General features: G+C 55.6%; 4 protein-coding genes across 4 annotated transcripts; 2 read left to right on the top strand and 2 right to left on the bottom strand.

Annotated features, from left to right (window-relative positions):
* Positions 1-4,509: 4,509 nt before the first annotated feature.
* MFIFM68171_01166 (Molybdenum cofactor sulfurase) lies at positions 4,510-6,605 on the bottom strand (the record flags this gene model as incomplete). The annotated part of the gene is made up of 5 exons (XM_071056588.1): positions 4,510-4,708; positions 4,783-4,828; positions 4,898-4,984; positions 5,039-6,253; positions 6,308-6,605. The coding sequence occupies 5 exons, from the start codon at positions 6,603-6,605 to the stop codon at positions 4,510-4,512; spliced, it is 1,845 nt and encodes a 614-aa protein (XP_070912689.1).
* A 3,378-nt stretch (positions 6,606-9,983) lies between these two features.
* Positions 9,984-10,969, bottom strand: MFIFM68171_01167 (Superoxide dismutase; the record flags this gene model as incomplete). The annotated part of the gene is made up of 3 exons (XM_071056589.1): positions 9,984-10,495; positions 10,578-10,782; positions 10,844-10,969. 3 exons carry the CDS (start codon positions 10,967-10,969, stop codon positions 9,984-9,986), a joined length of 843 nt encoding a protein of 280 aa, XP_070912690.1.
* Positions 10,970-13,526: 2,557 nt separating this feature from the next.
* On the top strand, positions 13,527-13,927 carry MFIFM68171_01168 (uncharacterized protein; the record flags this gene model as incomplete). The annotated part of the gene is made up of 3 exons (XM_071056590.1): positions 13,527-13,564; positions 13,618-13,768; positions 13,853-13,927. 3 exons carry the CDS (start codon positions 13,527-13,529, stop codon positions 13,925-13,927), a joined length of 264 nt encoding a protein of 87 aa, XP_070912691.1.
* Positions 13,928-14,881: 954 nt separating this feature from the next.
* On the top strand, positions 14,882-21,138 carry MFIFM68171_01169 (Ankyrin repeat protein; the record flags this gene model as incomplete). Its single annotated transcript, XM_071056591.1, has 13 exons — positions 14,882-15,276; positions 15,336-15,589; positions 15,656-15,684; positions 15,748-16,303; positions 16,365-16,429; positions 16,487-16,633; positions 16,698-17,384; positions 17,446-17,846; positions 17,949-18,686; positions 18,739-19,154; positions 19,287-19,572; positions 19,638-19,885; positions 19,943-21,138. The coding sequence occupies 13 exons, from the start codon at positions 14,882-14,884 to the stop codon at positions 21,136-21,138; spliced, it is 5,418 nt and encodes a 1,805-aa protein (XP_070912692.1).
* Positions 21,139-22,016: the final 878 nt, after the last annotated feature.

Consider the following 22,016-nt stretch of genomic DNA (forward strand, 5'->3'; position numbering starts at 1 on the left):
GTTCTTGCATCACACAGTGCCAGTGCTTCACCCGCAATGGGATGTCGGGCTCGGGCGATCAAACACCGATTGGGTTTGCGAAAGCAATTCCAATCGACGAGTCGAGTTGGGGGGTGTCGACAGAAGAGCGGTGCTGCGGATCGACATTTTGTCTCCCCTTCTGGAAAGTCCACAGCAGAAGCTGGAGGTCCAGCTTTGCCCATATTGCCGCGTTGACAGGGAAGAAACGGCCGCCCTCTTTCCTGTTTTCCACTGAAACATACAGTATTGGCGTGTGGCTGCGGAAAGTGACGACATACAGTACATGCACTAGGGTAGGTCCGATGTGAGCTTGCCGCCTTACCTAACCCTGGTTCAAGAGTCTCGACATGGGTTCAACACCACCTACCAACCACATTGACGCGCAATGCGGTCCAGACAAAGAATGGTGCGACAATTAATTACGCCGAATTCAGATTATGAAGATTGCAAGTCAGTCCAAGGGAGAAGACGCGCTGGATTGAGCCCCGAAACGCCGAAAACTGAGGTTGGGGCGCTCTTCTCTTAGTTGGCGGGACTTGAGCTGCTCCCTCCGCTGCGCGCTGCTGATTCAACCAGACCGTGGCTGTTTCTCAACTCGGTCTTGGATAGATTGCGGATTAACAGAAAGCTAGCTATAGCATCTTTTATCATGGTTCTCCTCTTGATCTTCGACATCCTTTGGCGCCGGCCTTCCACACTGCCCGGCGATGCATCTCCTTGCAGCGGGCCTATTCAGCCTGCATGTCTCTACAACTTGGAATCAACACAGCCAGTCTTGGCGTCTACTGCACGAACATTCCCACCCTGCCTTTTGGCGCGCTGCAGCAGCTTCTGGGCAGCTCAGGCAACTCGGGCAACTCAGGCAACCCAGGTAGGTCGCCGCGGTAGTTCGTCAACTTGCTCAAGGTAACCCCGGACGCGCCATTGCACCGATATCCGGGAAAAGGAAGAGAACAATAGACCCTAATGAAACCATCTAAGCAGAGCGGAGTGAAGGAGCCGTTGCTTGCGGATTTTCGCAGAGTTGCAGCCGGCTCGCTTCCAGAAAAACTGGTCTGAAGCTAGCAGCACAAAGTCATCTCACCTCATCTCGCGAGAACCGGTTCAAACCCCAACGACACTAGAGCTCTCCTGCAGCTGCATTATCTGCATGGCCATGGGAAGGCCTGCCTGGTCTCGGGTCTTCGGATGAACTTCCAGTTCTCGTCTGCCCCGGTGGCAGGTAAGCAGAAGAAACCCACCCACGAACCGCTGTCAGTCGTCCACCCCGGGCGCTGTTTCGCGCCACGTCTGACGCAACGACAATCGTCAATGCAACGGCGTTAACGTTACACATGTACTGTAGTAATATACACATCTCCCTTGCCGAGTCGCGGCTACACATTTCTGACTTGCGGAGGGGAAAAAAATGGAAATAAAAATTGCCAAAAAATGCCAGGTGAGACCAACTGTGCCAGCAAACCCGAACGGGCCCAGCTGGCGAAGCCCATCGTCCCACCATGGCCAGCCTGTGGGCCGACTCGAGAACGATGTCTTTTCTGAATTGTTTGATCTCCCTTTAGCCAGAATGCCACGATAAGTGTCTCTTTCCTCGTATCCAGCCTCCCCTCCACCCCCCAGATATCCTCGACCGGATACAGAATTCTGGCAAAATCGGCCGTCGGCCCGGTTCTGGTCAGGTACCTTGGCCCCTTATGAGATTGGCGAGCCAAAGTTTGGGCAAGTCGTAGCATCTGCAAGAGCAGATAGCCTGCAGGACGCTGAGTCGCACAAAACATCACCACACCCCTGCTGCATCCGACCAGAAAATTCGCCGACAGGTATCAGTCGGAATTTCAACGTCTCTGTCGGTCCACAGTTCGAGTCTTGCTAAAAGACCCGCATGCCAGAGCCGAGAGATGGAATTACCAGATGAGGTGTGTTAACCGGCAGTTCCTCTTGCCGGTCACACAAAGTCGCCGAGTGTCATGGACGGTTGGTTTGTTGTCTGGTGCGGCAAAGGGGACAAAGGGGGTGCTGCCGTCTTGAGACTCAGTTCGCCGCCGACAAACATCGCTCATCAGGGGGCAAGGCCGTCAGACAGGCTGCAAACACGGCAGTCTCGCGGTATTTGCGAAAGGAAGCGAAGAGCCTCCAGCGGAATTCCCGCGCGCACACATCGAGCGTTGGTCAGCAGTTACATCGCGTCGCGCCATCGCAGCTCCCGGGTCTGTTGATGGAACGCTGGCTTGCAGGGCAAACTGTACAATGCTTCGCACCTACGGCATTTCTACTGTGCTATGTTGTTCTCGTTCGGTGTGATTCCGGGGCGAGGCGAGTAGAAACGAGCCCCGGCTGTACCCACCGCAAACGGCCTCAACTCCGGCCTTCAACTCCCGCAACCACACACACACACGCGCGCGCGCGCGCGCACACACACACACACACACACACACACACACACACACACACACACACACATATTATCTCTCTCCCTCCATCTCTCTTTCCTTCTCTGTCCGAAAAGCCTCGGACGGAATACGTCACCCACAACCATGTCCCCATCTTTCTGTTCAGGCAGGCCCGGTAGGCCGAGCGGTACCATTGAATCTTTGGAACAGGACGCTTCTCTCTTCCGATGTCCCCCGCTGACAAGAGGCCGAGGTAATGTCCATGTCCTGGTCTAGGCGAGCCAAACCACCCCACACGCGGCAATCTGGGATAGGGGAGGAACGGCCGTTGGCGCCGGCGGAATCTCTCCAGAGCGGGCCGTTTGCCACGCGGACATTCCCGAACCTTGTTGTCAGGCACCGCAGCATTCCATTGAGGGATTTGGCATTGAATGGGACTATCGAGCGACGCGCCATTCCAAGACTCCCTTTTCCCTCGCTCCCTCCCTCCTCCTCCCCGCCAATTCTCTTGGAATTCACTCACCTCCAAAGCTGTTCGCCTTTCTCCCCTTCCCTCCTTACCGTTTCCGAAGGATGGCCTACCTGCAAAGCTTGACGTGTCACGCTAAACAGGAAGCGTTCGGCTGTCGGGAACGGGGGCTCTCTTACATGTATTAGTTATCCCGTTGCTGGGACATCCCGATGGCACCGGCCCGGGACTGTGGCGTTCCATTCGTAGGGCTTAGTGTCAAGCCTCCTCCGGGAAACTACTAGTGCAGTGCAGGAGCGATCGGCATCCTATTCCAACCTCCCTCGGATACTGTGGGTATCTATATCTTTGGAGCCCTGCCCTCGGCCCGGCCTCTAGGCATGTGTTGTCTCGTGAATTTTTGGGGAACGCGTTCTCCTTCACCCTATGATCTTCTGTCGGAAATGTCCTACAGAGCAGTACCCGCTGGTCACGCGATCCCTGCCGGCTCCGTTGCTGTTGGTGTTCCCAATTCTTTTGCCCTTTGAGCTGCGTGGCGACCCCTGATTCTTCAGTCACCATCTTAGGTGAGCAGTAGTTTCCTGGGCGCCACTTGTAAGGTTCTGTTGGTGTGGTGGGGTAGTCCGCTTGCCCGGCTACTGATATATCGCCGTTAGTTTTTGCGCTAATAGGCAATGAATATGATAGGTGGGGAGGAATATCACCCGGGGTTTCATGTGACCTGATCTATTTGATCATAGTTTGCCATGACAATATGAGTTATTGTGTGATGTGTCACTAGAGTGGTGAAGTTTTGGACCAGAGAAATTTGTGGCGTGTATGGGGTCGGGAATAGGCATAGCTGCGTCGAAGCCTCGAGATATTGCTTATGGCTTCTAAGAGGTTATTTGCTCCACAGGGCTTTCTGCTTCGGAACGGGGGCTCCCGGAGGACCTGTTGTCCGCAGCTCTCCCGTCGCTATTAACTCTGAGAATCGTAGGTGCTGTACAGAGTTTGTCTGCGTAAAGGTGGGTGTTAATCCAACACGCACGCTGCGAGCCTCTACTTCCTGATCGGACTTTCGATGGTTGAACTCGAGCTTCGGGTTTGGGGTTGTGTTCCATCATGCTGTATCCTAGTTCCCTTCTGTCCGTTGAATGTAGGGTTCATCTAAACCCCATGCGGGTTCACAAAGTGTCCCTCTCCGAATCACTCTAATGCTGAGGCTTTAAATCTTTACCGGAACTTAATCCAAATTTGTCTCGCACTGTCCACAAAGGGTATGCGGTCATATAGGCCCACATCCATCCGGCGCGCAAAGCCGAGAGCTACCCGGTGAACCCTATGTTGCCATGCCTCACTGCCGCGTTCGGTCTCTTTTATCATTATGACCTAGAAACTATACCGAGACAAACAATCAATTTTATGGTTACTCAGCTACAATACAGGTAAGGAGTGGGATCGGGGTATCGGTATCCTAGGGGCTAAGGAAAGAAAAGAAACCACCCAGAAGACCAATTGACAGGAAAAAAAGGAAACCACCTCACCCAGAAGACCAGTTGACCGGGAAAGACAGTATTAAACAAGCTCTCTGTCAAGCATGGCGGCAATACACTCATTCCCAAACCACATTCACACCCCCATCGAACGTCAAACAGCGCAGCAGGCCGCGACTTGCGGCACATGTTCCCGCTGTTCGGTTACGAGTTCCTGCTCAATCTTCCCTGACACGGTGGATCCGCTAATGCGGACTCGGTCCTCCCGTCCAAGGAAGGTCTCTCGCAGGAAGGATAGAAAGTTGTCGACGTCTTGGGCAGTGCTCATAGCACCCAGGCTAGCTCGCACAACGCTGCACGTAGGAACTGTCAGAACGGGGTTCAGAAACGGGGAAGAATAGACAAAGTAGATCCAGCCGTGGCTTACCCAGTTGGTAATTCGTTTATCAAGCTCAGTCCGTTAGAGCCTGATGCTATGGCGTCAGTAAAGGTTCCCCAAGCAAGAAGCGGACAGAGGAGTATGCCATCTCCAGCCCACTTACCGCAATGATGCCCAGCAGACCTCGCGCGGTTCAGTTGCCATGGCTCATACTGCAACGCAGTGAACAGCCCGCCGGGGCAACAGATCCCTATTTCCGCGTCAGCTAAGAATCCCAAGACAACCAAAGCAAACCATAACCCACCTCCCGACCTCACATAAACCCCCCTCTCGTTAGCTAGCCTCTCGACCGTCGAGTACGGCTCGTACCCTCCGTCCGCTCTGAAGACATTGAACGCTATGGTAGCCCCTTGTCTGGTAGCATCGCCGTACGCCGCCGCTCCATCGTCGCCCTCGTACACCTTACACAACGGCTGGCCGTTCCCATAGCTGAGCCGGCTCATCCCGCGATACAGCCGCTGCACCAGGGCGGTAGTGTGCTTGGAGATATTTTCCATCGGCCCGTACAGCTCCGCATGGACATCGATGGCCTCGCCGAGGGCCAGGATGCTGTGGAAGGGCAAGGTCCCGTCCTCGAGGCCCTCGTGCAGCGCGCCCCCGACTCCGACGTCGATCCCGCCGCCGCCGCCGCCGCCGCCATGGCCCCCGGCTCGCGTGCTCTCCAGCCCCTTGGAGATATGCCAGGCGCCGCCGACGGCGCTGACCATCGACACGGTGCCGCCGCCAAAGTACTTCCTCAGGGTCAAGATGTGGCCCGAATCGCGGCGGACGACCAGGCCGCCCAGGTCGGGGAAGCCAAAGATCTTGTAGAAGGAGACGCAGGCGAAGTCGGGGGCGGCGGCCGGGTCGGCGAAGACGCGGCTCATGGGGCTGGTCATGGCGAGGGCGGCGGCGTCGAGGAAGCTGTACGTGTTCTGCAGGTGCCGCGCCGCGCGCAGCCGGCGCGCCCACTCCAGCGGCAGCCGCCGGCCGGTCAGGTTGGACTGTCCCGGGTAGGCGAACAGCCCGAGGCTGGAGACGCGCTGCTGCTCGGGCCCCCCGCCGCCGGCGCCGCCGTCGTAGCCGTCGAGCCATTCTTCCACCTCGGCATCGTCCTCGAAGACGTGGTGGTCCCCGTTGGTGAGCTCGCGGACGCCGACGATGCTGGTATGTGCGTCGCGGTGGTAGCCGTACCAGAAGGAGCCGGACCGGGTCTGCTCGGCCAGGTCCCGGAAGCAGTCGGCTACCAGCTTGACGGCGGCTGTGGCGTTGGCGGTGAAGATGAGGTCGAAATGGCGGGGATCGGCCCCCAGGAAGTGTAACGTCTTTTCCCGGATCGAGTCGACCATGTCGCCGGATATCTTGGCCGGCTGGTTGGCTGAGTGGGGGTTCCCGTAGAGGCCGGACAACATCTTTTGAGTGAACCTCTCGACGGTCGAACGGGCGTATATCGTTGTGCCGCTATGGTCAAGGTAGGTTCCTGTGTGGCGGTTAGTTCATGGCAAACTATTGTAGCTAGAGGCGGGCATCCTACCATGGTTCATGTGAGGATATTCATCCTGACGGATTGTCTCCACAGGTCTCTCATAGCGAGGTGGGAGGACCGTGTCCTCGCAGTCGTCGAAACTGACGCGCGGGACATTCTTGTCGTCGTCCGCATGGGATAAGAACACAGGTCTGGGACTAGAGTTGACCTTACGGCTGAGGGAAGCGAGAGGTCTGCGCCGCCATGAGCTCTCATGTGCCGGTGGCTTCACGCTGCCGTTGGAGCCGACAGGACGGCCTTCCTGTTTCCGGCCTGACAGACGAACGAGGATACTAGGGCGAGCCATGATGGAATACGTGCTTGTGCCGGTGAAGATACGGCGACCGAGACCAGTGTCCTGCTTGAAGAGGATCGCCTGTTTAATACTTGGGAGCTAGTCCTGTCTGCTAGCACAGTCTGTATTAGGTGTGGCACACATATGTGCCAGGGCCAACATGACAATAGTAACTCAATTTGATATTACTTCTTCTGCCGCCAATAGTCAGGTTGTGCGCGGAAGGCTTAGCCCCAACGTGCAGGCAACATCATCGAATGGGCTGCCCGGCCTGGTATTCCTTGGAAAAGCAGATAAGCATCGCCGTTGGCCACTGACCGAGAGCCGCCACCCCCCTCTGGGGGGAGGATGGGGTGGACAGTTGGTTGTGTTAACCGAGGCGGCTTTTGCCCTCCCGCAGATTCGAGGACATCCAAGACATTCCTGCGCACACCCCAAGCCTTTCAAGTTACCAACAAAGCAGGTGATAGCCTTGGTGATGGCGTCGAGTCTGGCGACACCACCTAGTCGCCGGAACCCACCGGGCCAGTTCCGGTCGAATACCTCTCCTGATTCTGGACACTCTCATCGGAAACGAACCACCCCAAGACAAACCCCGCTAAGGGAGTGTCTTAGATGATCGCGGATTTAGTGGTGAGACCCCTCAGTGGGTTCCACCATCAAAGGATCGTTTATGGGGTCAGCTGGCCTCGTAACATGTATTTGTCCCCTTCGCATCTCGATGAGGGGGAACGTGCACCAGGACCAGGAGTGTGTTTAGCAGGGGAGCGGCATATGGGTCTTTTCGCTGGTCCGGGGCCGCCAGCGCTGATGCGAACCTGACCCTTGCCGGGTTATCGTCCCGGCGCTGACCGCAAGCTTGACATAGCTGGGAAGACACCACCATCACGGTCACACCGGCGCATACGGAGCTGAGATCTCTCTTGGATTATCTCGTGTATTGTGCGGCGCGAACATGGAGTCACAGGTCGAGCGGGCGGTGCTTCTGTCAGCTACTTTGTGCTCTCGTGGCAAGGCACGCTCTGGGACTTGACTGCCGGGTGCGGCTACCGCCGAGCCAGCAGCTAGGTGCCTCGCTGAGACCGCGGCTGGCGACACCCACGAGGAGCCGAGACTCACAGGGTTGGGAAGCGACGACAACGGATTGGCCCACGCAGCGAGAGCGGGATCGCTGACCGATAAGCAAACCTGGACTGTCAGCCTCCCGAGGATGTCAGGGGTTAGCAAAGACGTTCCTCTGCCGGACCGACGATTGGAGGGTCATGTCGATGGCCCTACCGAGATATCACCTGCAGCTGGATGCTAGCTTGGGCCGCCTGCAGCTTGTATTGCTCCCGTGGCAAGACTTGCGGCATCGGAAGGCCCAGCAAGTTGCCAAACCCGGGGTCGTCTCTTGCCTCAACGTTTCCGTTTCGGGACAGGCCTCAGTCCGAGTAGTTCCCCGAGGACGACGACGTCGCCGATTCCGAGAGTGGAAGGGACGAAAACGATTCGTCGGCCCACCCCTCCCTTTCTCGTTTGGGAAGAGTGTGGGTGACGTTGAGGCTGATCCGGTGGCTGCGCGTCAGATGCGGAGGGGCCGTGGCCGCCGCCTCCCACATAACGGCCCATCTCGAAGTCGGCCGGAGGACCGGGCGTGCTCAGCAAAGTACCACCCAGACGGGCCGCCGGTTGCTTTTTCGTCGATCCGTGATGCTAGGGCACATCACTGCATCCAACGGTAGCATCGTCTGGACATACATGGCCAACGGGCAGGGGGAGCATGTCACTTGAGCAATACTCCGAATGGCGCAGATCGACACTGCGAGCGGCATGGCTTCATCTGCCGCTTTCTGCGTAGAGTGGAAGTGCCGAAAAACAATCCAAGTCAGTGCCTCTGATTGAACTTGGGAGAGGTGAGAGCAGCGAGATTGAGAGCCGTACCTTAGCTGCCCTGCCCTTGAGATGCGGCCGGGAGCCTCTCGGCCGAGATTGAGGAAGAAAAGACTCGGACGGGAGAATTTGTTGGCCATCAACTCCGCCTCCGCCCTTCGGAACCATGGGCTTGGCTTTCTCCAAATCCATTTTGGGCGATAAAGGCTCGTGTAATAGTCTGTCGGGACGTTGGTTTGTGAGGCTGGCCCCTGTCAACCGATACACTTAAGTGTAGTGTGTAGACCAGGCCACAGCGGATGTAGTGCACGTTCAAGCCAGTGTCGCCGTTTCCTGCCTTGTCTTACATGTCCTGTACAGTACCTACCTTAGACCTGCACGCCACCCTCCTGTTCCCCTTTCCCAGAGAGCCCTGTCTGGCTGTGAAGACGCAAGAAAAATGTCCTGCGCTGGCTCCGCAGCCTTCCGTCCCCACCCCCTCCCAGCACAGACAGCTGAGATTGAGACATTGATCGCCGCGGGACATCTCCGGCCAGGCCCACGGCGAAGATCTCCCGCTCCAATTGGCCGTCCTCACGAAAACTAACCTTTGAAGATGTCGGTTCATCACGATCCAAGGTGACAGCGTGCTCATGATTATTAGACTCCCGCGCTGTGCGCGACTTCATATCATGTTAGATTGACAGGCACCGGGTGAGGCTGTCACTTACACTTGCACCTTTACCACCCTGTTGAATCCCGGTCCCCGTCGTCTTTCACCTCAGCTCTCATGACCCACAACCCTGGTTCCGACGGGAAGCTGCCTTGTGGGGCATCCCATTGATGAGTGGACCACGCTTGGCGCCCTCCCACCCTCTTGCTCTTCGCTTCCCTGGCTCCGCCTCCACCGTTGATCGCCAGCCAGGGATTGTCAAGCCCCCGATCTTGCGGGGGAACAGAGGACTCCAACGGCGCTAACCAGAAGACACAATGTTTTTCTTTTCTTTTTTATTCCTCTTCCAGCGGTAGCCGGCGTCATCCGCTTGCCGGTGCCCTCGGGCTCTTGACTTACACCCACGCTGTCAACAGCGGCTTTGCCTTTAAACTGTCGCTGTCAAATTTAGCTAAGTTTTAAAGATTGCGGTTGGTGAGAAGCCGGCTGATGAAAGCGCTCACATATCCCGAGGTTTGCGCTATGCTCGATGTTGATGTGATTGATGTGTAATACGAAGAATAAGTGATTCATCCCCGCGCCTAAAGCAGGGGGGTTGGGGAACTCGATGTCATCCGAACATGAGCTCACCCTAGCAATTTTTCCCGTCATCACTTCATTCAGCGATTCATGCCTCCGCAACCAATTAATCTAATTAGGATGTATCAGTTATTCCAGTTCCGTTTATCATCCCGACCGGTTCCATTATCGAGTTAATACGAATCGAAATGCGGGTAAGAAGCATTATTCTTGCATAAAGAAACCCAGCGGGGTAATACCCCGTTGCCAACGCCCTAAACGCCCAAATGCGACCTATCTATCGTTGGTCACAGCATAAACATGATGGCCGCAAAGACGACAGTGCCCGCAACTCCGACCCGGAAGCCCGACGCGGCGCCAATCACAGGCGTCGACGTCGTTGGCGATGCAGGCGCTGACGTGGTTGGCGCACCGGGGGTGGGGAGCGCCGTCGTGTTGCTGCCGCCGATAGGAGGCAGCACCGTGGTAGAGGTGCCGCCGTTCCCGCCATCCTCCACCCTCTCAAAGTTGGCGCACGTGATTCTCGTCTTGTTGGGGTAGTGGAAGACGATGCTGCGGTTACCAAAGAAGGAGCCGATGCCCTCGAGCGTCGACGCGTACAAGTCGACGTACGAATCCTCCCACGTGTCCTCGTCAGTCGGGATCGCGCCAAACTTGCCGCTCAGATCGCCGACCTGGCACGTCTCGGGAAGATCTGCGTTGCAAGGCGTCGCCTCGCCACGGATGAAGGGGTCGAGATGCGCGAGCGTCGCCGTGCAGTTGCCGTTCTCAGGCACTGGGTCCACGTGGAGATGATAAGCTGCAAGGTAGCGGGGTTAGTGAAAGCTCAAGGTGGCATCCTGGGTGTTTTCTTGTTTTTTTTTTTTTTTTTTCCTACTTACGGAGAGGAGCGCCAATCCTGGGCAGGTTGCTAAGCTTCAAGGTGAAACGGACACCCTCTCCGTCAGGGTTGGCCATAGCCGTGATCTCGCCCTGAATGTTACCGCCGTCTGGATAAGCGGGCGCGAAGAAGGCAGACTCTGGCAGGGTTGCCCTGTACACGACGTCAGGTGGGTTGTTGGCCACGATGATGGCGTCTCCGAGTTCCTAGCCGTACCGGTTAGCGTCGTGCATCGCGGCCTGTAAGAAGGAACAAAGTGCTACATACGCCTGTCTCTGGGCCATCAGGAGTGACCGTGCTGCTCGGGGCCGGGCTGGATGTCGACGAGCTCTGGGCGGCGACCTGAGTGCCGGCAGCAGCCAGAAGAAGCGACAGGCTCTCGGTAAAGCGCATTTTGATGGTGATGCTCCGTAGATGGTTGCTAGGCTGATACGGACTGGGTTTCTTCGTCAAGACCACGCTGGGGCTTCTCTGCTACAAGTTGTGGTTGGTTGGTGTGACCGACTTTGCCGTTTGCAAGCTTGGGGTAGCTGCTTCTTATAAACAGTAATACTGGGGGTCGGTCGTCGGACGAAGGGTGGGCCAGTGAGCACTGGCAAGACTACAGATGCTTGGGAAGTCGTGACTTTTAAAAGGATTGGATCGGATGGAACGCTGGGGTGCACTGGGCAGGTGATATATATGGTTATCCATCCCACCTCATCTTCCTCCGGCCCGGACGATGATCGTGGCTGGGAAGGAGCTTACTACACACTGTGACGGGGCACAGGCTTCCGCGGCTCGTGGACAAGCTGAATGCAGCTAAGCGCGACAGATGATGCAACTTGGGATTTGTACTTGGCCACTTTGTTTAGGTTGATGGTACCTTGCAGAAATAATTCGCCTTGAAATAAATTGCTCTATATGGATTGCAATTAGACCATCCTGGCCGGCCGTCGACCTGCAGACAAGGCCCGCTTTGCGCCTCCCGGCTACGCCCGGTGCCGTGGTTAGGGCCGCGGCGTAAATAATTAGAACGGCATCGAGGGAGACGGGCGCCTTGGACAGCCGGTACGGGTTGCTACCATTACGGTTAGCATCTGCTATCTCCGGTGTCGAAGATTTCCTGTCGGTTTATCACGGTTTGTTCTGCAGTTTCCATCGTAAATTTCCATCATCAACCCGTGCGAGGCGGGCAAAGTGGCTGGTCAAATCGGGTCGATCAGATCTCGGTGGAGCACAGCCCACCTGGATTTAGCGCGCCGTCGGCCGTGAATTGGCCACGGAAACAACCTGCAAGCGGTTACCAACCGCCTCGCGCCAACTAGTTTCACAGTCACGGCCTCATCATCAACCACTGTGGTACAGCGCACATGGCCCTTGCTGGGAATGCTCATCATCTCGGCCGTGCCTCCACTAGATTTTGCGAGCTCGAGGGATTCGGAATCAACTTGGCAGAGCTGCCAAGTGGAATCCTTTGGAATCCAGTGCTGCTTCGGAAATGGCAATCGTCGTCCTGAACCAAACGTGGCTAATGTTGAGCTCCCAATTTGGGGAGATTATCGCCGCTTTGGAGCCTATTGGATCGCTGGAATGACGACACTTCGGATGCAGATCTCCGATTGGGGTGTTTCTACACTCACACTTAGTGGCAGCGGTTAAAGCACCGGGGCGAGGATCTGCTTCGACTTTCCCTTTATCGTGATCTAATGGCGGATTTCGATCCAAGCAACTCTCGATGCCCAACGATCGGCGGTCCGGACGTGTGAGGTAATGGCACACTTGCCTTGAAGTTCTCCGCAAGCTTGGCATATGCACAGTACACACATGCACCCGAGAAACGCCGGACACCGTCGCCAACCAGAGGGCGGGGCGCCTCGCGTTGTTTCCATCGGGCACATCATTTAGAGATTTGTAGTCGATGCTAGCACCGAGTCACAACAGCTTCGGCGCCAACAGGGACCGAAGAAGGTCCATCTAGGAGCTAGCGAGCAGTGCTAATTCTTGGAGCGCGACAATGGCGTAACCCGCGACTCAACTCTCTGCTGCTGTTGAAAGTAATGTGGTCAGAGAATGTGGCCAGTGCTCGGGTTGGTGGTCTGGACGCCTGCCTGGCTGCAGGACGCCCGTTTCGAATCGACCTAAAATCGACTTATCTTGGCGTTTCGTTTCACCAGACTCTCGGGTCCTGCAAGTCCATTGAGCCGTCAGACATGTTGGCTGTGGGTTGGCTTTGTCAGAAGCCAACCAACCTGCTGGCCATCTACTCGATCCAGTAAGGCCGGCCGCCTTGGAGAGAGCGGATAATCGCGGAAAGGAGCATTCCGGTGGCTTGCAGTCTTCGAAGCGCCTCTTGTACCTTCGTAATCTCACTAGGTTTTAAAATAGACAACCTTGCCGCACAACAGCTGTTACGCCCGCTGCAGTTCGAGAATTCGTACGCCTTCAGCCTCTGCAAAGTCCTTATTCTAATGTGCACTACATATTTTGACAGCCAAAGTTAGCACACGGCTTTTGAGTAGGCTTTCGGCTTGTTGTCATTGAGCGAAAGGGTGTTTGCTTTTTGGCGGTGTTGCACTCCAAATCTGTCGAGGGTTACTGGTAATCATCGTCGAGAGATGCCTAGCTTTGGCGGGTTAGTGGAAGCCTGAGCGTCTTCCATCAGTTAGAAACTGTTGAACTGGCTCGACTGGGCGATGACTCGGTTTCTTACGCGACCCACAAGAAGCGGTTGCTGCCTTGTAAGTTAGGAATTAAAAAGTGGGGCGATTGGTGCCTCTGCAACTGGGAGCTCAGCCCAGCCGACGGCGGGCCGTTTCCAACCACCAACACATCTGCGATTGTCCGATAAGCTCGACCGCGATTGCTCGCGACAAGTCGCAAAGCTGCGCTCCACAAGTATTCCGCTGCGTCTTCTTGAATAGGCTTGCTCTCGTGCACTCGCTCGATCCGACCTCGCATTTCCGGCAGGATGAAGCCCGTCGTGAGCGCGGTGCAAGCATGGTCTTGGTGAGCGACATCTTCCCCGATTTCGATAACGCCAGCTCTAATTTCTTCACCAGTGTCGTCATATCGATATTCGCCATTGTCATTCTGTCCATCCTAGGTATCCTGTTCCGGAATAACCACCCCGAACTGGTTGGCGGTGACGAGGACCCCGAGAACGGCCCGGCCGTTGCAGGAACTGTTTTTACGGCCGTCATCATCTACGCGGTAGGTTCCATCACGAGCACTTTCAAACCATCGTGGCCCGGACACCAGGCGCTGCACAGCATAGGCTGACACTGGCTGTTGCAGGGATTCCTCGTCTTCTGCGGCCTCCAGGGCTTGTTGCACCTACGCGAGAACCGGAGAGGCGCCATCGCACTATAGAGGGACATGGATAGGACATTAGAATCAAGGAATATGGCGTTCGGGGATACTGCTGGGAAGGTCCGCATTTGTTTATATGCCCACCGGATGGGGATGCTGCAACATGATTTATCAAGTTGAAATTTGGTTTTCGCACCGGACTGGTGGACAAGGGACTCGCGCAATTGTATAGCCGCGCCGTTAATTCGCAGAGCGCCCTCTCCTCGGCTTCTCAATGCGAGAAGGGGCTGGTTGGGTAGTCGTCCTTGGGTTTCAAGACGCGGCCAAGGTTAGATGGGGGCTGATGAGTCCCCTCTCTTAACTCCTGTGACCTGCCAGCCCACTTTCACCTCGCGGGATACTCAAGTCTCATTGTTTCCGCCTCGACTCCCCCAACCGAGTCTCGGATTCAACTGCTTGCAAGACAGCAATGGCCCTTGCGTCTGAGCAGTTTTGGCCGGATAACGGCCCAACTTGGGATTGAGGTACTGTACATTAGTTACGGGTCTTGGCAAAGTATGACAGCTGAGCTTTCTGTTCCACTCTTTCGGCAGCGCTGCCTGATCGATTGTCTTACAAGTTAGTTTTCCTACCAGCCACCTCCTGCCTCGACTCGATAGCCGTCATTCAGGCACCAGCGTGACACACACTCTCAAATTATCCCTTCTCTCGTTCTTTGGTTGGGTTTGGCTTGGGCACGGGACAATCACGGGACATCGCGTCCACTTCGCGCATGGAGGTCCCCTGGCCATTCTAGGCAGAACAGCGCTCTCTTATCCAAATAGGGATCAAGACCAGAGGTGTGCGATCGCCTCCAGCCATTTCTCACATAGGCGGTCTGGGTGCGGTGTTTTCTTATAAAAGTCCTGACCTGTCTCCGTCGGAGGCACTCATATGAAGTGTTGAAATCCTAAGCCCTTTCTTCGAAAGACACTCCGTCTTGGTTTCCGCTTCAAAGCCCTCATCGTCCCAAAGATGGCATCCGACGCTCTCCCAACCCTGCCGGTACCCCCGGCGGACCTCGTCAAGTACATTGCTCAGCATCCCCAGACCCCGATGGTGGAATTGCTGGAGCCGTACCGCAAGTACGAGGCCCATCTTCGCGAGGCCTTCGCGCAAGACCCCGGCAGTGAGCTTCTGAAGGATCCCCACGTCAACGTCTTGCCTCTATTCACCGACGACACCCCCAAGATCAAGATCAGGGCACGCAACCTCAAGGGGGAGTCGGACGATGAAAAGTCCAAGTACATCATGCCCTTGACAAAGGAGGTGCGGCGCCCAGACGGATCGCCCGCCATTGTCCAGTCCCTGAAGGACTTCCAACGCAACTTCAACGTATTCTCTGAGTCGTCGCTCGTCGAACTCGACTGGTATGTGCCACCCGGGGCTCTCAACTGAATGTCCCCTGCCGGCTAATACACTCTTCCAGGAGTAACGTGGTTGCAGCCGGATCCTCGGTCGTCAACTGCCTGCTTCCGGTTCCAGACATGTACAACACCTCCAAGCGCAAGCTTCGCGAGTTCTATCACGAAAAGTTCTGTCCCGCTTCCGATGTCGACCTGTTTCTGTACGGCCTCACCGAAGAACAGGCCATCGAGAAGATCAAAGACATTGAAACGCGGGTCCGTGATGCTCTTCTCACAGAGACCACGACTGTCAGGACCAAGCATGCGATCACTATCTGTAAGTTTGTGAGGGGGTTATCGTGTTTTCTGAGGAGGAAATGGCCTGGCTAACACCCCCACTCAGGCAGCCAGTACCCAACTCGCCACATACAGGTTAGTTCGGAACCAGTCCCAACCCGTGGGTTACCGCGCGGCCCTGAGCTTACCATTTGGTAGATTGTGCTCCGTATCTACAAATCCGTCTCTGAAATCTTGACCGGCTTTGACATTGACTGCTCGGGTGCTGCCTACGATGGCAAGCAGGTCTACTGCACTCCTCGTGCTCTGCAGTCGTACATGACCCAAGTCAACCACATTGACCTCTCTCGCCGAAGCCCGTCCTACGAGAACCGCCTCTCCAAATACAGCCACAGAGGCTTTGAGGTGTACTGGCCCGACCTCGACCGGTCCCGGATCGACCCCACCATTTTTGAGCGGAGCTTCCAGCGGACGCTTGGGCTTGCAAGACTACTAATCCTGGAGCGACTCCCAACTACATCCGCGAGAGACTCATATCAGGACAGACGCCGTGCGGAGAGAGGCCGTCCTCCGATCGACCGCTACCACCGCCACTTTAAATCCACTGCGGGCGACATCAAGGAAGAGTACGAGGACGAAGTCGCGGACTGGTTCACCGAGGACGAAGTTTCCAACTATCACACCTTTACCATCCCGTACGGCCCGAAACTCCACGCCAAAAAGATCGAGAAGCTCTGCTACAGTCGGGATCTGCGTAGGTTCACATGACGCGCGGTTATACGGGATAGAGCCGACTGACGCCGATCAATTTGTAGTGCTCAACGCCGAGTGGAATCAGCCCGAGGACAGAGAAGTCTACCTACATCGCCATCCCGCCTTTGTAAGACCGGCCGGTCTATCGCTAATATTGTTTGATTTTGCTGATATTTTTCCGCAGTTCGGACGGTTCGAAGATGTGGCCCAGGACTGCTGTGGATATTGTCCTATTCCACAGACCGAGGATGAGAAGAAGGTTGCGGAAGAGGAGGGGAAAATTTACGTTTCGGGCAGCATCTCATTCATCAAAGACGATCCTGGCAGACAGGTAAACAAACCAATTCGGCCAGGCAAATCGGTCGATAATCGATACAGCTAACACGCCTCATTAGCAAATTGGTTCCTTCAACCCACTCAACGACGATGGCTGGACTGAGATGGCCTATATCGGCGATACTGCCCGACTTTGCCAAGCTATCGTGGATGGTGACGTCGAGCATGTCAGCGACTGGCTCTCGCAAGAAGGCGCCGATCCCAACACTCGGGATCACACTGGGAGAACACCCCTCCATCTCGCCACTATGAGCTCCACCCCTGAGGTTGTCCGGGCACTTGTCAATGGCGGAGCCCGTCTCATTTCACGCCTTGCTGACGGTAGAACGGCCTTACACCTGGCAGCCGCCCGTGGGAACGTGGAGATTGTCAAAATCCTCATGGACAAGAGTGTCGCCAATGAAGCCGAACACGAAGAAAAGCAAGATCAGCGACGATGGGAGGCAGCAGCCACAGAGAACGATAACGGTGAAACCACAAATCAGGACGGTCACGAGGATGACGAGTCCGATGGTGAGCTTGTCGAAAACGATGGCTCTGAGGATGAAGCGCAGAGCATGGCTACTGGATCGTTCGTCAAGATCAAGCAGAAGGAGGTCGCGCCCGTCGACGACGCCGTGCTCGAGGAGAACGAGGAGGACCCGGACTTCTACGATATCAACGTTCTCGCTTGGGACATTCCCTTTTCGGCCCTGCATTTTGCAATCGTCGAGGGACATGCGGAAGTGGTGAAGACCCTGGTTCAGGTATGCTACCCCACCCAATGCGCCCATCATCAAACACAACCGCGCATGCTAACTGTCTAAGGAATACGGTGCCGATGTCCTCTTGCCGGTCAAGCTCCTGGATTATCAGAAGAAACCCCAAAATGCGTTGCTGACTCTCGTGCTTGCTTTGGCTCTCCCTGTGGACAAGGCGAAAGAGATGGTCGAGACGCTCATCAGTCTTGGAGCAACATCAGCTCAAGCGGACATGAAGGGCATCACAGCTTTTCACCGCTTCGTCGAGGAGAATGCCGAGTCGTTGCTCGACTCACTCTGGACGTCGGACCCAACTGGAACTAAGACGGCGATCAACCACATCGCCTTCCGTCAATCCTACGGGCACTCGACTTCCCCACTGCAAGTCGCCATTCGGCAAGGGAATACTGGACTGGTTCTGAAGTTGCTTGACCACGGAGCTGTGCCCCATATCGACTTCGAAACCTGGTGCGTCCTAGTTCTTCTCCTACAATTGTCTTCCCAGTGGCACTTGATCTCGCCTTTTGGGTCGTTGAGATCAGCAGCACCAAGGCTAACAAATAGGAACAGGCTCAAGTCGGCGAAACAAGCCGTCGTTATGGAGCACCGGCTAGGTAACTTTGAGAACAACCAAAGCCATTACAGAGAGATGATGGAACAGCCGTTGATCACTGCTCTCCGGTCTTCAATCCCGGAAATAGCCCTTGAGCTTTTGGAACGCGGAGCTGACCCGAATGTTATCACCTGCCACTCACATCAGTACATGGGTTACAGCTGGAGACCGCAGTTCAACGGCCAATCCGCCTTGGATATTGTAAACGAGCAACTCGAAACCCTCAGGAAATACGACGGGGAGAGTGAGGCGCTGTCTTCTCACAGCCTGCCCAAGGCTCCCAGCCTGCCCGAGGGTATCGACACTTACCTCAGCGACTTCGAAGACGGGTCCTACCAGCACTGGCTTGTAGCCAAGGATATTGACCAGCGCCGAGCCTCCTACCACGAGCAACTCCTCAGGTACGAGGAGCAAAAGACATCGCCCACCGAAACCCCTGGCGTTCGAGAAAAAGCTTCCGCCATCGGGAAAGCCATCAGTACAATGACGAAGGTCAAGGAAGCGTTGCTTGCCAAGGGCGCCAAGCCTTTCGTAGAAATCCATCCACAGTTCAGAGACTGCGTCAACACGGCGAATCCCCAACACATGAGTTTATCTCGGCGGGATGAGACGAAGACTACGCTCTACAGTTTTGCCTTTTATTTCCTGAATGTCAACGATGAGACAGAAACGAGGAAGAAAGCCTATAACAGGCTGTGAGTCTTCCAGTCATCTCGCAATGCCCTTGTTAGTACTGACATTAAGGAGGTTCAACGCCGCCTGGAACGGCGACCTCGAGACAATCAAGATGCTCACGCTGACCTCCTGGGATGACGCGAAAGAGGAGCCGCCACTCAAGATCGCCGTCTACGACCAAAGCGGCAACAACCCGTTCTCGCTTGCATTTTCCCGCCATCATTATGATGTCGCAAAAGCTGTCCTCGAGATTGCCCATGCGCAATATGTCCCCGAAGAAAAGCCAAAGACGCGCTACAGGGAGGACATGCATGACGATCCGGAGTACTCAGATGGTGAATCTGTTGCCACTGATGATTCTGGACCGAACATCTATGGCCACATCATCGATGCGCAGTTTACCATTGAGAACGTTGGACAGGTGTCCATGAAGGTCAACAGCCGTACCAAACCACAGGAAATGGTCGAGTGGACGTCACCTTTACGTGGTACGTGATACACATTTTCGCCTTTCGTTGCCAAGGCAGCGAGAAGCCAGCACATAAGTCTGGTTTCTGACCTGATGTGCTTGTCTGGACTTGCGCGAAGAAAGAAGACACGAGACTAACGAGCCTGAATAGATGTCATCTCGAACAATGACATGCAGGGACTGAAGTTCCTTATCAGCGTCGGCGAACACTGGAGCGCCCAGAAACTTGACCCGGACGATGAAGTCTCTGGTTTTTATCGGTTCCCTGACATCGAATTTCAACGTGCGATTGAGCTGGGCCGCGTAGAGCTTCTCGGGGAGATCATCAAGCGCACCGGCGCAGGGCTGCCATTAGAACATCTGGTCAAACACACGGGCGTCGAGTTGAAAGAGCAGCCACGTTATTATCAAGGACTGACTGTCTATGGTGAGAAGAAGTACGTCGCTCTCGAACACGTCCGCTTATTGTCACGTTGCAGCATGAGCTAACTCTGTAACCCAGAAAGGATTGGGCTGCCGCGGGCCGTGTCGCTCTCCGGAAACCGGCCGGTACCGAAACCTCCCCCCTCCTGCTGGCAGCTCTGGCCGGCCGCATCGAAAGTGTCGAGTGGTTCCTCAGCGACACCCCTCTCAGGCACTATCTCACCTTCGTCAAGTCAAAGGCGGCTCGTGACGACTTGAGATTGAAACACCTAGAACAGGCCCCCGGTGGCTTCGATGGTGCCATCTCCAGTTGGCTTAATGATCAGAGTAAGCAGCGCCGGATCAGAACGGGTCTCGTTGACCAGATATGCTGACACCCCGCAGACGACTTGGTTCTCCATGCCGCCATTTCTGCTTTTCCACGCAAGCGGGCAACCGAACTAGTATCGTATCTGGTCAAGACCTATCCGTCATCGATTGATGTCAGGGCTGCAAACGGTGTAACACCGCTTCTGCTGGCGTGTAAACTAGGCCGACCCGATGTTGTCAAGATTCTCATCAATGCCGGCGCCGACCAGACAGCCAAGGATCGAGCCCGGAATAACCTGCTGCATGCCGCACTCGAGTACACGCCATGTGTTAAGCGGCTGAAGCCTCTGCTAGATCTCCTCGACAGAGACTTGCTGGTTACAATGCTGAAGGAGCGGAACAATCTTGAACACAATGGTCGTACACCGTTGCACCAATGGCTCCACGGAGTAGCCTCGAGCTCAAACGACACGATCGTGGACGCCGCCATCCGAGTTTTCAACATGCTGGTCAATATCTCGCCCGAGACGGCCAAAGATGCGCTGAGGATGCTTGATGGCGCTGGCGACACTCCGCTGCACACGATCCTGTCCAACGATGCTGATCCCAGGCTCGTCCGCACTCTGCTGGAATTTGACCCGAGCCTCTTATTCTGCGAAAATGCTGTCGGTCGCACGCCTGGAGAGTTTGCGCACGACCGCTTCCGTTCTGATAATATCAAATCTCAGGACGGGAGGGGAAACCAATACGACAACCCGATCGCAACGCTGGTGTCCAAACCGCCCAGCAGCTTCGTGGAGAAGGAATCGAGTGATCAAGGCACGGAGCAAGAGCCAAAGACGATCGTTGCCCGGAACTGGCGCCTGTGCGCTGAGATGATGGCGCGGGCCGAACAGCCCAAGCGGACGCTGGTTAGCCTCCACTCGGCCAACTTCGTCGCACAGCGGTTGGGCGAGGCGTACATGAGGGACCGCTACCGGTTCAGTTTGGGCATGAAGGTCGACGAAGATGCTGCCAGCACGTCCAGTGAGCCCAAGAGTGACAACGTTGGCAACAAGGCTATGGATCCTGAAGTTGCACCCGCTTTGAAGTCAAAACCGCGACGCCGGGACATCATCTCATCGAGGCATTATTCATTCTGTGACGCGTGGAAACTCCCATGTGAGACAAAAGAGGCCGAAGACGACGGTGACGGTGCGGACGATGAGGAGGCCAAGCCATGCTCGGGCTGTTGGAGGTGCCGTAGCTCGAACCGGGACGGACGGGTATGAAGAAAGGCGCCGACGGTGACAATACTAGACTTCTGCTCAACCAGAAGTTCCGGCGATGGGCGCATGTGCTACTTCCTGTCGGAGTACAATGCGGGCTCCTCTGTCGCTCGATGTGGATTGCGCGTCTCGATTACTGTGTTAAATTCCGACTCTGTTGCTGGCGCTTGCGGCGCCAGTTCGCACCCAGAAATGCAAGAAATACGACTCGGATTTGGAAAGATTTTCTCTCGACACATCAGGGAGACTTGACAGCTCTTAGCACATCCAAGTGGCATCAAATGAATATGATATTATGGACGTTCAATCAACCCATATTTAACAGCTCGCGCTCCTGTCTGCAGCTACCCGGAGACTGTTGGTTCTCGCCTCTCCCCCCTTTCCCACCGTTTCACCCCTGAGATCGGGGACAGAATTCACAAGCCACGGGCATGCCGAGGTGTCGGTACGTTGGATACAAGATACATGACAGGGCCTCCGAGGCATATGGTATACAATGGAAACATTCCCCCGGTGAGTATGTAGTTGTAAGCAATCCACCATGTATGTACAACCCCAACTCAAACAAAGCCAACCATCAAACACCACATCACTCGCCTTTCCACACCCCCCACCTGCAGGGGTCAAGATAGGATTCAAAACCCGTCGGCACAAGCACACAGTCGGAACAAGCTACCACCAAGACTCAACAAAGCCAACTCTGAACCGATGGCCGTCAATTGCCTCGCCTACTTGTAAACCCTGTCCCCAGCACCTTCCTCCCTTCTGAATTCCAGAATCGATCAAGACCCCTCCAAACTCTCCAAGTCTGTTGTCCCAACCCTCGTCTGTCCAGCCCAGATCAGCTCTTGGACATGGGGGCATTAGATAATCTTACAAGG

Source organism: Madurella fahalii (assembly GCF_045866475.1).
Source record: "Madurella fahalii IFM 68171 DNA, scaffold_1, whole genome shotgun sequence".
In the NCBI taxonomy this organism is placed as follows: Eukaryota; Fungi; Ascomycota; class Sordariomycetes; order Sordariales; genus Madurella; species Madurella fahalii.